This window comes from Gopherus flavomarginatus, chromosome 7 (assembly GCF_025201925.1).
Source record: "Gopherus flavomarginatus isolate rGopFla2 chromosome 7, rGopFla2.mat.asm, whole genome shotgun sequence".
Lineage (NCBI taxonomy): Eukaryota > Metazoa > Chordata > Testudines > Testudinidae > Gopherus > Gopherus flavomarginatus.
In genome coordinates, this window is record NC_066623.1 from 63,692,218 (window position 1) to 63,706,353 (window position 14,136).

At 42.8% G+C, this 14,136-nt stretch overlaps 1 protein-coding gene across 1 annotated transcript in view; it reads left to right on the forward strand.

Moving 5' to 3' along the window:
* The window catches only part of PRG4 (proteoglycan 4), a 33,533-nt gene that overhangs the window by 18,876 nt on the left and 521 nt on the right, over positions 1 to 14,136 (forward strand). The window contains exons 7-11 of the mRNA XM_050962288.1: positions 1,510 to 1,593; positions 4,353 to 4,492; positions 11,682 to 11,838; positions 12,663 to 12,857; positions 13,075 to 13,200. Of these exons, the coding sequence (XP_050818245.1) occupies positions 1,510 to 1,593; positions 4,353 to 4,492; positions 11,682 to 11,838; positions 12,663 to 12,857; positions 13,075 to 13,200 (702 nt within the window). The remainder of the gene's footprint in view (positions 1 to 1,509; positions 1,594 to 4,352; positions 4,493 to 11,681; positions 11,839 to 12,662; positions 12,858 to 13,074; positions 13,201 to 14,136) is intronic.

Here is a 14,136-nt window from a genome sequence, read left to right on the forward strand (position 1 = left end):
AGATAACTAGTAACATTGACTGTAAGTACCACGGAACATATGACTCAAAACAGGGTCAAGGAGTAAGGCTAGAGGGAGATTTCCAAGTCTCATGAAAGTATTCCAGCAAGTCATTGGCTAGAGTTCAACTATTAGTCATGTTACCTAATTTGGCAGCCATTTTGCACAGATACCCACAATAAAAAACAAGACACATCCCACCGCTCAGGCCTCCTTCCAGCTGCAATATTGTTCTTGCCCTCACTATCCATTATATTTTAATTAAATATTAGCCCCATTATTTTCCAGTGACAGTTTTCCAAATTCACATATTCCTGAATATTTTGCTACAAGTAGGCACCACTAGACCTAATATTGTTTAAATACTAGAGTAGAGTTTTCACTCATCCTTTATGATTACATAACTTAAACTACACTTGTACTCATTCTTAAGGAAATAAAGAGCTACAGGAAACATTACATGGTGTCTGTTTCATTCACACTTGTGAGTGGAAAATTCTGATCTGGTTTTGCATCCACTTTTCATTGGTGTGAATGAAAGCACGAGATGTAAGCCAATGGAAAGTTGAAATCAATGGGAGTCAGATGCCTAAATACATTCGAGGATCTGAGCCTAAATCTATATCTGCTCTATCTATGTGAATGAAAGAGGAGACAAGAAAAATATTTTCAGGACCTCTTAGTTTGAGACAGCTCAGATATACTATGAAGGACTGAAAATTTCCTGCAGTTTTTTTGTTTCCCAGCTAAAACCCAGAGTACAGAGAACTGTGAAAAGCTGATTAAAACAAAACAGAAGAGGTAAATTCTTTTTTCAAATTTCTGTAAGAGATTTCTGGACAACAATTTGAGTCAGTTTTTATCCTAAATCCATTTACCCAATGCACAATATTTCAGCCCTTTTAGACTTTTTCAAATAAGCATTGTTTTAAAAGATAGTATTTAAAACAAAGAAGAGCAATCCACTAAATAGGCAGGAAATGGATAAAAATTAAATATGAGTTTTATATGACAGCTAATTAATTTGGTTATTTATTATGGTATACTTAAAATTCTACCCAATTTTTTTTTCTGAAATGCAGGTACTTAAAATATTAACAAAAGAAAACTATAGATTGCTATAAACGTATCAGAGTTTATATTCTTTGGTAACAAATATCAAGGTTAAAACTTTGGAGAACATCTCAAATGAACAATAGCTATTATTTGTAACATAAATATAGGAATCAGAACCCTGGTTCCTGAATAGTCTCAAACACTAGGAAGGAATGGTGCTTGTCTGTAGCATTCTTATTCAAAGTTTTACTTTTATGCTTTTTTCATAGTGTAATAATTTGATGAATACACAGTATAGATTTCCCTATGTACACTCCGATAAATAATGAAACTAAGAGTCTATTCCATTAACAAGAGGTTTATCTTACCTGACAATCCTACAGCATTTTGAGCTATTCTTTGAGCTTCAACTTCATTTAAATAAAAAACTATACACTAATTATTTTGTACCAGATGAACAAGATAAGAATTTGTGTAACGGAAAGCCAGCAGATGGAATAGTTGCTTTACCAAATGGAACATTAGCTGTATTCCGAGGTGAGTGGTCGACTGGATTTTTATCATTTTCATGCCTTCACTTATGTTTGAATTAAGTACTTACTTTTTGGCCTTTCCTAATGATCAGGTAATATATATTTGGGCTATTGTCCATTTAAGTCCCACTTCCTGATGCCAAAAGGAGGCAACAGCTCAATAGTACTTCCAGGGCCTCACAATTACTGTGGCAGAGGACATGGCAAAGTATTTGCTTTTGTAAGTGGTGCTCTGTCCAAATCACTACCAGGAGTGTAATGTAAAAATATAATGAAAATGCCATGTGATGCATTTTGTGTGTTACAAGCAATTGATTGAATCTCAAAAAGTTCAACTTCCAGAGATTCATTTTAGAATATGTGTTACAGAGTATAGAGTATAATGTAATTACCAGACACTTATTTTGGTGCATATGGCACATTGTTGTTAAATTATTGCAATGTTTATGCTCCAGAATCTAAGATTTCATTCAAAAAATTATCTAGCCCTTATATTAATGAAGTAAACCTTCCAAATGTAACTGAGGGCTTGTCTACACTTACTGAGAGATCAACAAGCAGCGACTGACCGCAGATCACTCTCCCGTCGACTCCTATACTCCACCAGATCGAGAAGCGTAGGGGGAGTCGATGGCAGAGGATCTCTCGTTGACATCGCATAAGTAGATCTAAGCTACGTCGATTTGAGTTACGTTATTCGTGTAACTCAAATTGTGTAGCTTAGATCGAATTTCCTCTGTAGTGTAAGACAAGGTCTAATACAGGAATGTCTGCTTGAGTCTGTAGACTACCTGTAATACCAGCTCTGGGATCAGTGTAAAAAATAAACAGCTTGACAAAATAAACACACATAGGCATTACTGTACTGAATGGGAGCTGGGATAACGATGAATAACTTTGGGGGCAACTACACATAGGTTAGTTTTATTGTGCTAAGTAGGATATGGGCTACAGAAAAGCAATGGAAATTTCTCTTTGCAGGAACCCCAGAACACCAATTCATACCTTTACCCATCCCAGTTTCCATCCTCCACTAATAACTTCCCCACTCCCACTGCTGCTCCCTTCTCTATTTTTTTAATTCTGCCTGCTCCTAGTGTTTGATGAATACATGAACATAGAGCCCCATTAACAATTATTAAAACTTTATAGGAAGCAAGGACCAGATGACTTTAAGAAACTAACAGAGAAAAAGGTAGAGTTAAAATAAGGGTATAGATAGGAGCCAGAGATAGAAAAGGCCTAGAAATCAAAGGCAATTAATATCCAAATAAATAACTCTACAGCAGGGGTCGGCAACCTCTGGCATGCGGCTCACCAGGGTAAGCACCCTGGCGGTCCGGGCCAGTTTGTTTACCTGCCACGTCAGCAGGTTCAGCGGATCGCGGCTCCCATTGGCCGCAGTTCACCGTCCCAGGCCAATGGGGGTGGTGGGAAGCCGCAGCCAGTTTATCCCTCGCTCGTGCCACTTCCCACCACCCCCATTGGCCTGGGATGGAGAACCACGGCCAGTGGGAGCCGCGATCCGCCGAACCTGCTGACGTGGCAGGTAAACAAACTGGCTGGCCTGCCAGGGTGCTTACCCTGGCAGGCCACATGCCAGAGGTTGCCGACCCCTGCTCTACAGCAATAATCAGACACTCTATCCCTCAAAGTAATCATATCTCCTATAATAATTAAATGTGACCAGCGTCCCACAAACAGAACACAATAATAAAAAGTGAGAGCAGCCCAGGAGTTTACCCATAGCCCTTGGAGTGAACCTCTGTGTACTACTGCGTGGGTGCTTGGTGTCACCAACCCGAACTATTGACCTCACATGAGCCTGACTGGCTCCAGACTAGGCCTTCACTCACCCCGATCTCTTTTATATGTAACACTACATGTAGCATAGCCAGTACTCAATGTTGTGGTATCATCTCATTTCAGTGCAGATAGTTCACCTTCTGGAGTGAACCAGGACCTAGGTTGCTCAAAGCCAGTTGCCTTGACGAGGCCCAATAGGGGAGGTGGGGAATTCGGCCTCCACTGCTGAATAGTGGAATCTGAGAATTCCTTGTTGATCGTAATGTGTAGCTTGATGAGTGTGAGGGGTGAAGTGAAGGGCTGGCTCTTCTCCCCACTCAAAGCCTTCTGTACTTCAGCTGTTTGGGGACAGCTAGCTTGGGATGAAGCCTCCCTGTGAAGCTGGGTGCTGCAGGATGGCATGATTTCTCTTTCTGGGAACAAAGAGCTTTGCACCATCTATGCCCTTTTCCCAAACAGTGTGTTTGTGCAGGCTTCATGCATAGGGCTAGATGATCCTAGCCACAGAAAAGATATTCTAAGGTTGTAGTTGGCTGTTTTGTCAAGTCAGTCAAAGCCCTCCTCCTCTTTTCTGTCCCAGCAGCATTGCACAGACTTTGCTGCCCTCGGCCACTTCGGTTAGACAGATTTCCTTGTCCTCCTCCTCCCCCAAGCTTGCTGAACGTTACTTTTCCAGCAGATGCTTCTGGGCTCCAGGCACTGCAATTACATGGAGAGTCTGATCCTGCTAGGTGCTGAGCCACCTCTGTTACCTTGGGCACTCAGCCTTGCAGGACTGAGCACTTGGAGAGGATGTTATGCCAAAGAGGATGGCTCTGTGGTCCTTGCTTCTAGTATTTAGAATTCTGTATGTGGTGTTGTCTGTACTATTATTAAAAAAATTAAAAGTTTAAGTAGGGGCAAAATGGTGCACATCAGTGAGATTTTTCAGGGCTAGAACTATTTTTTATTTTACAGGTCATTACTACTGGCTGCTGGATTCAGCTAGGCAGCCAACAGTGTCCCCTCGTAAAATCACTGAGGGCTGGGGTATTCCATCCCCCATCGACACTGTCTTTTCCAGATGCAACTGTGATGGCAAAACCTTCTTCTTTAAGGTAGGGAAGTTATCTTGCTTCGTTTGAGCGTTTTAAAAGATTTAATTTCACAGATGCCTCTTAAAATGAAAAAAAAACAATGAAGGGCTGTATAGCAAAGGGTAATAGTAAATAAATAGGTTCATGAGCTCAGCTGACAACACACCTGTCCAGTTGCTCAGTTTGCCTTAATGAGTATTCCTGTTGGCATTCTCATGAAAAAGGTCAAGGACTGAAGGGACGTGCAGACTGAATTAACCCTTCTAAGGCAGTTAGAGAGGATGCTGGTGAGCCCACATCAGCTTTCGCTGCTGAGGCCTGTATTGTACGCATTCTATAGCCAGAAAATATCAGTCCTCAGAGTTGTCAAGCTGGATCCTTTCCTGTGCTCAAAAACTCATTATATAGAAATAAAATTGACTACCAAAACCATGGCAACAATAGACTAGAATTAACAAGCTGCAGCTGTGTGGGAGCTGTGAGACTCAGGCTCACACTGATGCCTTAACATGGTTTCCTTTCCTATTGCTACATTATATGTCTGAGGTAAGAACCTGCAACAGGCAGAATATAACAAGACAAAAATCCTCTTTGCAGCAGAGAATGCAGTGCTCTTTCTATGATTTGTAGGTTACACAGTATAGTCTTAAAGTGCACTGGGCCAGGAAAGAGAATTTCTAAGAAAGATGCTGAGGTGTGCACATTTTTAGTACCACCTGAGGAAAAACCCTTTCTGAATGGCTGCTTTGTCCACTTGCCTGCCTCCTGAAGTACAGCAGCCTGGTGGAGCTCTCCATCCCCTCACACCAACTGTCATAGGAGAGGAAGGCAACCAGAAAGAGCCCAGCAGCTCAGGGCACCTCCTCCCTGCCTGTGAGCAAGGGAAAGATGGCTCCTCAGCAACACTAAGCCTGGGAAGGCGAAAGAAGGGATCCTGCTACAGGCCAAGGTCTGGGAGTTGGGGAGGGCTGGTGGTGAAGAACCTCGGGATTGATGGGAGGGTTGGGGGCAGAATTAATTGATGGGGGGTGGGTGTGATTTCAGACTACTTTAAGTACTGGTTATAGGCGAACAAACAATGGGTATGTCTGAGGCATGCCTGCTCTTTAAGCCATCTGTAGTGTAACAAGCAAAGCTATGTAAAGTGCAGTCTTGGTACTTTTAAACTGCTCCTAAGAGGAAAGGAGTGTCAAAGTACTTTGATGCAATTCCCACTGGAGGGTGAGAAATTCCTACAAAACAAGTAGAAAGAGTAAGCTGACTGTACTATGAACAGAAGCTTCTTACTCAACAAATTGGCTCATTTGTATTCAGAATCTTCTGTTTACTGCAGTAACAAAACTAAGGCTATGTCTACACTACCCAGCTTTTGGCAACACAGCTGTATTGCTAAAAGTCACGCAATGTAGCCTCTGTTTATCCGCTTTCCTGCCGATAAAAAACTTGCACCCTCAACAAGCAGGGTTAGTTCTGTTGGCAGGAGAGTGCTCCTGCCGACAAAGTGCTGTTCGACACCAACGCTTGTCGTTGGCAAAACTTCTGTCTTTGGGGGTGGGGGTTAACACCTCTGAAAGACAAAAGTTTTGTCATTCAATTGCCAGTGTAGACAAAGCCTTTCTACTTTTTAATCTTGCTGGTACTGCAGAGCCAATGAAGCTAAGAGAGTGAGTTGGCTTGTGAATCAACAGAACCGTTAAATATGATCAAACTGCAGCCTTCAGTGAAGCCACAATAACTTGACTGATATGGTTGCACAGGTGTTAACAGGGCATAATTTGAAAGCACTGTGGTTGCACAGGTGTATGCGAGGGTGTAATTTGAACCAAAGTTTTTTATACTGGTGATAAACAAGCAGGAAAACACACAAACACAACTTGGCTTTTATAGACTAGAATGAGGTTAGAGGACTGGCAGTTAAGAAAAACATTACTTGTAAAATGAGCAAATTTGAGCTGGAGATTAAATACAAATATAAAATTTCAAAGATGGATCCCTACAATGCCTTTTTTAAACAGGCATTTTTTCATATCAAAATCACACAAAGGCTCTAAGATCATACTGCTCTTGTTATACAGGACAAGTCAATAGTTTTGAGAAATTGAATAACTGACAAATATTTCAGCATAGGGATTAAAGACCTCACAAGAGGATAAGCATTTCCATAGGTGTGTTCATTCTTGTGAAAATAATGCTGTATTTTTAAAACTGACAAACTTTGTTGATCGAAAAGCTTGAATTTTGCATACCGCTGGCTTGGATGGCCAAGGCCTTAGTGCATGCTCTGGAAACCTGCATTAACAATTTGGCAATTGTTGACAGTAGGGCCGGCTCTAGGCACCAGCTAAGGAAGCAGGTGCCTGGGTGGCAAATCTGAAGGGGTGGCACTCCGTCCGTTCTTGGGGCAGCACTCACACTTTTTCCTCCTCCCTTCTTCAGTGGCAGCTTTTCCTTTTTTTTTTTCTTCTGCAGCAGTTAGATGGCAGCTTTTTCATTTCTTCTTCTTCAGCGGCAGTTCGGCAGCAGCTTTTTCCTTTATTCCTTCTTCAATGGCAGCTTTTCATTTCTTCTTCTTTGGCCGCACTGCTGCAGCTTTCCCCCCCACCCCCCCGCCACTTGGGGTGGCAAAAAAGATAAGAGCTGGCCCTGGTTGACAAGATTCTATTGATATACACATTTGTATTTCTCTGTTTGAATTTTTCTCCATCCTTTCTCCTAGTCTTTTATATATAGACTGTTTATAATTCAAATTAAATAGTTTATTTCTGCAAAAATTGGCATATGTTTATTGTTTTATATGTGTGTGGGGGGGGATTAGCAATGGCTCCTCTGTGACTAGGAGTCTGTAGTCATGAGGTCCACAGTTGGGAATAAATCAGTGGAGGAGAGAGTAGATACCTATCTAATTCTTGTTATATTTTTGCTTTCTAAAGGGTCCAGACTTAGGGCCTGAGAAAAGGACGGGCAGGTTTGAAAAGTGAAATCTCTCCTATTAGTCAAAATGTTAGTTTCCAGCAGAAAACTTCAAAAAAAATAAAAGCTTTATTTCATTTTAACTTAATGTTTTTGTTTTTGTAATCAGCAAATTGGGGTTCCCATTTTCAATTTAATTTTCAAGATTCCTCCCCTGCCTTTTTTTTTGACTAATGCAAAAGGAAGAAATATGTTAGTGTGAGTAAGTGGGGGGAGATTATTCCAAAAAACAAAATGGAAATCTAAACAAATTCTCCACTGTTTCAAAATGTCAATTTGAAATAAAGACTTATTTAAAAATTTACTCCAGTAAAATCCACATTTGTGGGTATCAAAGTGTTCTGCTAAAAAGCTTCAGTTTTGATTGAACTTTTTGGAGGGAAAATTTCTCACACACACAATTTTGACCAGAGCTCTAATGGAAGGAATGTGACCTGCCCATGGATCAGTCTTAAACTCTTTCAGGTCACCTTCTGATGCAAGTGAAGCTGCTGTGCTTCAATCTCCAGCTCCCTGCACCATTAACAGTCAGGGGAGGGGGACAGGGCCACCCAGAGGGGGGGGGAGCAAGAGGGCCAATTTGCCCTGGGCCCCGCAGGGACCCCCACGAGAGTTTTTTGGGGCCCTTGAGCAGGGTCCTTCACTCGCTCCGGGGACCCCAGAAAACTCTCGTGGGTCTTGGGCCCCCGGAGCTTCTTCCACTCCTAGTCTTCGCTGGCGGGGAGCCTTCCGCTCCGGGCCAGAAGGGCCCCCCGCGGCCGAATTACCGCCGAAGTGGGACCTGCGGCCAAGGCGCAGCCCGGTCTTCGGCGGTAATTCGGCCGTGGGGGGTCCTTCCATTCCGGGACTCGCCGCTGAAGTGCTCCGAAGACCCGCGCCGCTGAATTACCGCCGAAGACCCGGCTGCACTTCGGTGGTGGGTCCTGCTTTGGCGGTAATTCGGCAGCACGGGGCCCCCTGCCGCCGAAGACCCTAGGCCCCCGGAATCCTCTGGGCGGCCCTGGAGGGGGACATAAATAGTAGAGCAGGAAAAACGTTACTGATGCCATCAACCACCCCTCACCTCTCCCTCCCCCAACTCACACGTTTTATCATAAGAGTAATTTATCTGGTACAGTTGGCAGCCCCCAGCACCCTTTTGGAAATGCACTGCATGTTCCAGTACTCTAATGATTACAGCAGCGCTAACGATTGGTGTTTGTTTCCTTAAGTGGAGTAACTTAAAATACTGAGTTAAACATAAAATCTGAATTCATTGTTACATTCTCTCCTTATTTTGCTGGAAGGCACAATGCTGTATGAAAGAGAGCAAAAATAAGTTGTACAAAGTTCCTACTTAATAAAATGTAATTGTTTATTTTTCAACTCCTTGGAGAGTCCTTAATGCTAATTTCACCTTATCTTCTCCCCCTCCATCTCAAGCTGTCTGGGATCCCTGCAAGTTTTTAATTGCAACCCCATCCCTGAAAATCTGTATTATATATACCTAACAGCTATACTATTTCTTCACTGTATTCAGATGCTTTTATATTATATCCCCATCCCTTCATCTGTTTGTGCCTTTAGTGTTGTGATTAGCATCCCAGGGGAGCCAACTGAGGTCACTCAAGTAGGGTGAACTACAAAGAATGGGGCAGACAATTCCCAAAGTTGGTGGACATTCCAATACTTAGATTCACCAAGCCTGCACAAAACAGCTTCTATAATACCTCACTGGTTACCCAGAAACCAACAGCACAGTTCCCTTGAAGTAACCCAGTGCTGGGCCTCCACCCAAACACCCAAGTCAAATATGATGAGGGTTACAGAAAACCTTAGTCATCATATAAAAAAGTTTTAACAATCCCAAAAGATTGGACACATTACCTCCCAGGTTAATGAATATTTCAGATCTTACCCAAATACATGCTTACAGGCAATCCTTAACTAAACTAAAGTGTATTAAAACAGAAAAGAGCATTGGTTAGAAGATCAATATACATACAAACATGAATACAATTCTTAAGATTCAGATTCATAGCCAAGATGGTGAGCTTTTTAAGTTGCAAAGAGTTCTTTCAGAATCAGTTCATAGGTTATAGTCCAATATTTATATTCAGGGTGGTCCAGTCAGGACTGGGATCTCAGCCTTGTGGCTTGAGCTTTCCCTGCATGAAGCTTCAAGCACAGCTGAGATAAAAAGGATTGGGACCTAGCAGCCACTTGATCATACAGTCCTGGGTGAAAAATAGGCTTTTGAGATAACCTTCTGTTTCCTAAACCTCATCCGTAATTAACTACATGGATTAACATAAGATAATGTATCCATTAAGCACTTTACCACAAACTTTAAAGAGACATATAGAAATGACATTATTGTATCCACGATTAATCTAAATGTTAATATTCCCTTTTGATCTCTGAATCAATAGCTATAGTGACAGACAGGAACTGTCTGTTTACATGGCTAACATTTATGAGTGTACACATACAACTAGTATCACTCCTAACTTCTAATAATATAGGTTTGATTTTCAAAGTTTTAGCCTATTTACCACAGAATGGCCCTAATTATAATTTCTAACGTGTCTCTACAGGTTGACTCTGGGTTAGTTAGCCTGCAGGATGCTTAACCCTTTCTGGCCACACATCATACTTTGTAGAAGATTCGTTGCAATTATGTAACAGTGGTAGCAGCAATGATTTGCATCATTTTAATTAGCTAATGTCACCCGTATGTAACCCCTTCAGGGAGGCAATTGTCCTTTTTTCTGTGTTGTACAATACCCAGCACAATAAGGTTCTAATCTTGATTGGGGCCTTTAGACATTAATGTAATATAAATATTTACCAAGAGTCTAGAAGCAGTTTTCAGCCTACCATGCCAGGCTAAAATATGCAGACCTTGCAAACAGACATGGGAGGCAAGTTTGTAGAAATTTTGGTGGTGCCCAGAACCCGCCCCCGCAACTCTGCCCCCCAACTCCGCCCCCTCAAACTCCACCTCCACCTGCCTAAGGCTCTGGGCGGGGTTTCAGGGGAGAAGTCTGAGGTGCAGGTCCTGGGCTGGGGATTAGGGTGCAGGAGGGGTGCAGGCTTTGGGAAGGAGTTTGGGTGCTGGGTGCAGGCTCCGGGCTGGGGCACGGAGTGGGTGTGCAGGAGGGGGTGAGGGCTGCAGGCTTTGGGATGGAGTTTGGGTGCAGGCTCTGGGCTGGTGGTGGGGGTGTAGGAAGGGGTGAGGGGTGCAGGCTCTAGGAGGGAGTTTGGGTGCTGGGCGCAGGCTCTGGGCTAGGGCAGGGGGTGGGTGTGCGGGAGGGGGTGAGGGGTGCAGGCTTTGGGACGGAGTTTGGGTGCAGGCTTGGCTGGGGGGGTGTAGGAAGGGGGAGGTGGTGCACGCTGGGGCAGAGGATCAGGCTGCAGGGGAATGAGGGTTGGGGCTGAGGATAAGGGGTTCATGATGCGGGGGGGCTCAGCTGGGGCAGAGGCTCAGGGTGCAGGGGGATGAGGGTTTGGGGCATTGGAAAGGCTCAGGGCTAGGGCAGAAGAGCAGCGTAAGAGCAGCCTGCCTTGCCATTAGCGGATGGCAGGCGCTAGGACCCTGGGACAGCAGACAGCAGTTCTGCCGGGAGCCAATCTGCGAGCAGGCAGAGACGCGGCGGAGGGGGGACCCAGGGGGAGGGGTGGAAGGCGCAGGCCGGGACCCGCTCCAGGCAGGGACGCGATGGGGCGGGGTGGTGGGGGGAGTCCCGCGGGGGACGGGGCTGGATCCAGGCAGGGCCGGGGGAGAGACCCAGCTCCAAATATTGCTGAAGCAGGGCACCCGGCCCTGAATATACCTGGAGCCTGGGCACCTCGAGCCCATATAACTCGCTGCCTATGCAAACACATTAGTCTGGTAGTTTGGGTGGGAGTGATTTTGAGCATAAAATAGCAGCTGTGAAACATGAACTCTCTAGAAAGCCCAGCACTTAGCTTTAGCTGCGGTGGGGGAATTCACTCTATCACAAAAGTAAAGCGGCTGTTGGTCGGTGAAAAGGTTTGTGCGCTAATGGCAGCTTAAGGAGCCTGCAGAGTAATCTCTCAAACATAAGCAACATTAATTTTTATTTTTGATGGATATACCAGTAATTATTTTGGCCAGCTTTACAATGTACAGTAAATTGGATGTGGATTTCATAATCATCTGTGTAGTCTACACTGAAGCCTATCAGCAATGGACATTTTTTTCTCCTTAAGTAAAAGTTTCTGTTTAAATCCTCAGGGTTCCCAATACTGGCGTTTCACTAATGATGCGAAGGATGTGGGATATCCCAAACAAATTGCAAAAGGATTTGCAGGACTAAGTGGGAAAATAGTAGCAGTTCTTTCAGTAGCACAACACAACGAAAGGCCAGAATCTGTGTATTTTTTCAAGAAAGGTATGTTTCACGTCTACAAATGTTAGAAGTATTCAGCTTATTTCTTTTGGGAATAAAACTCTGCTCCATTTTCAAGTAAGATTGCATGTCTGGCAACAGATAAGTGATGACAACAGTACACAGCGCACCAGAAGATCCTGAGTTAACCTGAGGCTTCAGAGACAGCCTTTGAATGCCAAAGTGATCATGGAAGTTTACTTTTCAGGATAGGGTTAGGAGGAAGAGTTTTACCATCATTTGAATGCTATTCCAGTCACAAGTTAATGAGGCCTGGTAAGACCTGAAATAGACCAATCACCACATATCTATGTATGGAACTGTTTCTCAGTCATGGTTCCTTTCCTTGAAAAGCACTGGATTTATCTTATTTGAATGGTATAGCATCTATACAGGAACATTTAAAGGAGCTATTAAGATTAAAACTAGGCAAGTAAAATAAACCCAATCCTGCAATCCTTTCCTTGCTTCCACTCCCTTGAGGAATGGGAATTATGCAAGCAGAAAGCCTGCAGCATCAAGCTAGTGCCCTACAATTTCACTTTTTCTTCTCAAGGGGATTGATCCCATTCACTCAAATAGTGCTTACTACCATGGATAGTCTCATTGACTTTAACAGAACTACTCACAGAAGTAAACAAACGTTAGGCCAGGTCCTGTTAGCATCATACTTCTAAGTTATATATGTAATTTTGAGGCATTTCAAGCTGAAAGTTTCATCAATAGCCTTTGGACTGTTATCTTCCCAGTCTAGCAAATTCATATTAGGCTACTGATGACATTTCTAATTCAACTGTTTTCACAACTGGAACAAACTTCTGCTTCAGGTGGCAGCGTTCAACGTTATATCTACAATCAAGAACCAGTCAAAAAGTGCAAAAAGAAAGTATATGTTAGGTACCCAGCTTATACACCCAGAGCAGTGATCAAGAGGAGACGCTTTGAACGTGCAATAAGATCAGCAATCATGTACCGCACACCAGTCATGTACCATACTCTCAGAATCAACCATAATCCATCTGGTCAGTTATATTTAATGTTAAATGGTTTTTATCTTTATTTTAAAATTAATAGTCTTTGAAGGACAGCATTTTTCCATCTGTTCAACTTCTTTAATGTATGCTTTTAAATCTCTTCATCCTAGCAGCTGTTCTCTCTCAGCTTCTCTTCCCAAGTTATAGCTTTGCACAGCCCATGTTTTAATATATTTTCCTAACAAAGCAATTTTCTTGTCTGCAGGAATATTACATCATGAGGTTAAAATAAATTCTTACTGGAGAGGATTTCCAAAAGTAGTTCACTCAGCTATATCAATACCTAACTACCAAAGACCAGATGCTTATGATTACTATGTTTTCTCTAAAGGTAAGTTAAAGCTAAAACACGTTAGCTCAAATCTCAAAGGCAAATGCAGCTTTCTGAAATGTGAAGTTACCTACCCTTTCCACTGGAAGAGAACTGCCATGATGAAGTTTAATAAGTACTAGGTTCAGGCTTAAAAAAAAAATGGCAATAACTCAAGCTTCGCCCATAAGCCCTGAATAACTGGACGTTTCTACTTAAAATGATCAGCAGAGAAATAGCTAGCCTGTGCCACAAGAACTCAGGCAGATAGGATTAAAAAAGGATTGGACATTTATAGGGATAACAAGACTATCTGGAGTGGTCATTGTAATGACAAACCATTCAAGAATGAAATCCTCACACCACTGAAGTGGTAGGAGTTTTGCCACTGACTGCAATTGAGTTAGGATTTCACTCAAACACTTCAGGATTTAAAACCCTATGCTTCAGGGCATAAATCAACTTCTAATGGGGTTAAGGAGAAACTTTCCCTTTGGGCAGCATCCCATAAAGGCACAGTGAAGGATTTTGTTGCTACACCTTCCTCTAAAGCACTGGATGCTGGACTAGGACCATCACTGGTCTGATCCACTGTGACAATTCCAATCATGCCTATGAAATAAGTGAGACAATGCACACCTGTGGAATAAGAAGGTTCCACTTTTACAGTTTTAAGAAAAGGCTTAAACTCTTTAGATTCTTCAGAGAATTGCTGGCACAGAATTCAACTGAGCATGAGACAGCAGAGACAAAGAACATTCTCCCCTTAACTCTCAAGCCTTTAGCTGAGGGATGTTCAGTTGTTTAAAACACTATCTGTTCACGTGCACCCAATTTTACAACTATGAAGAATGTCTTCTGGGATTTTTGAGTATATTTGAATCAGCTGTGTTTGGGTTTCAAAAAAAGATCATCTCTCACAGTATAATTCTGAACAGTGTGAAATCTTCAAAGTAG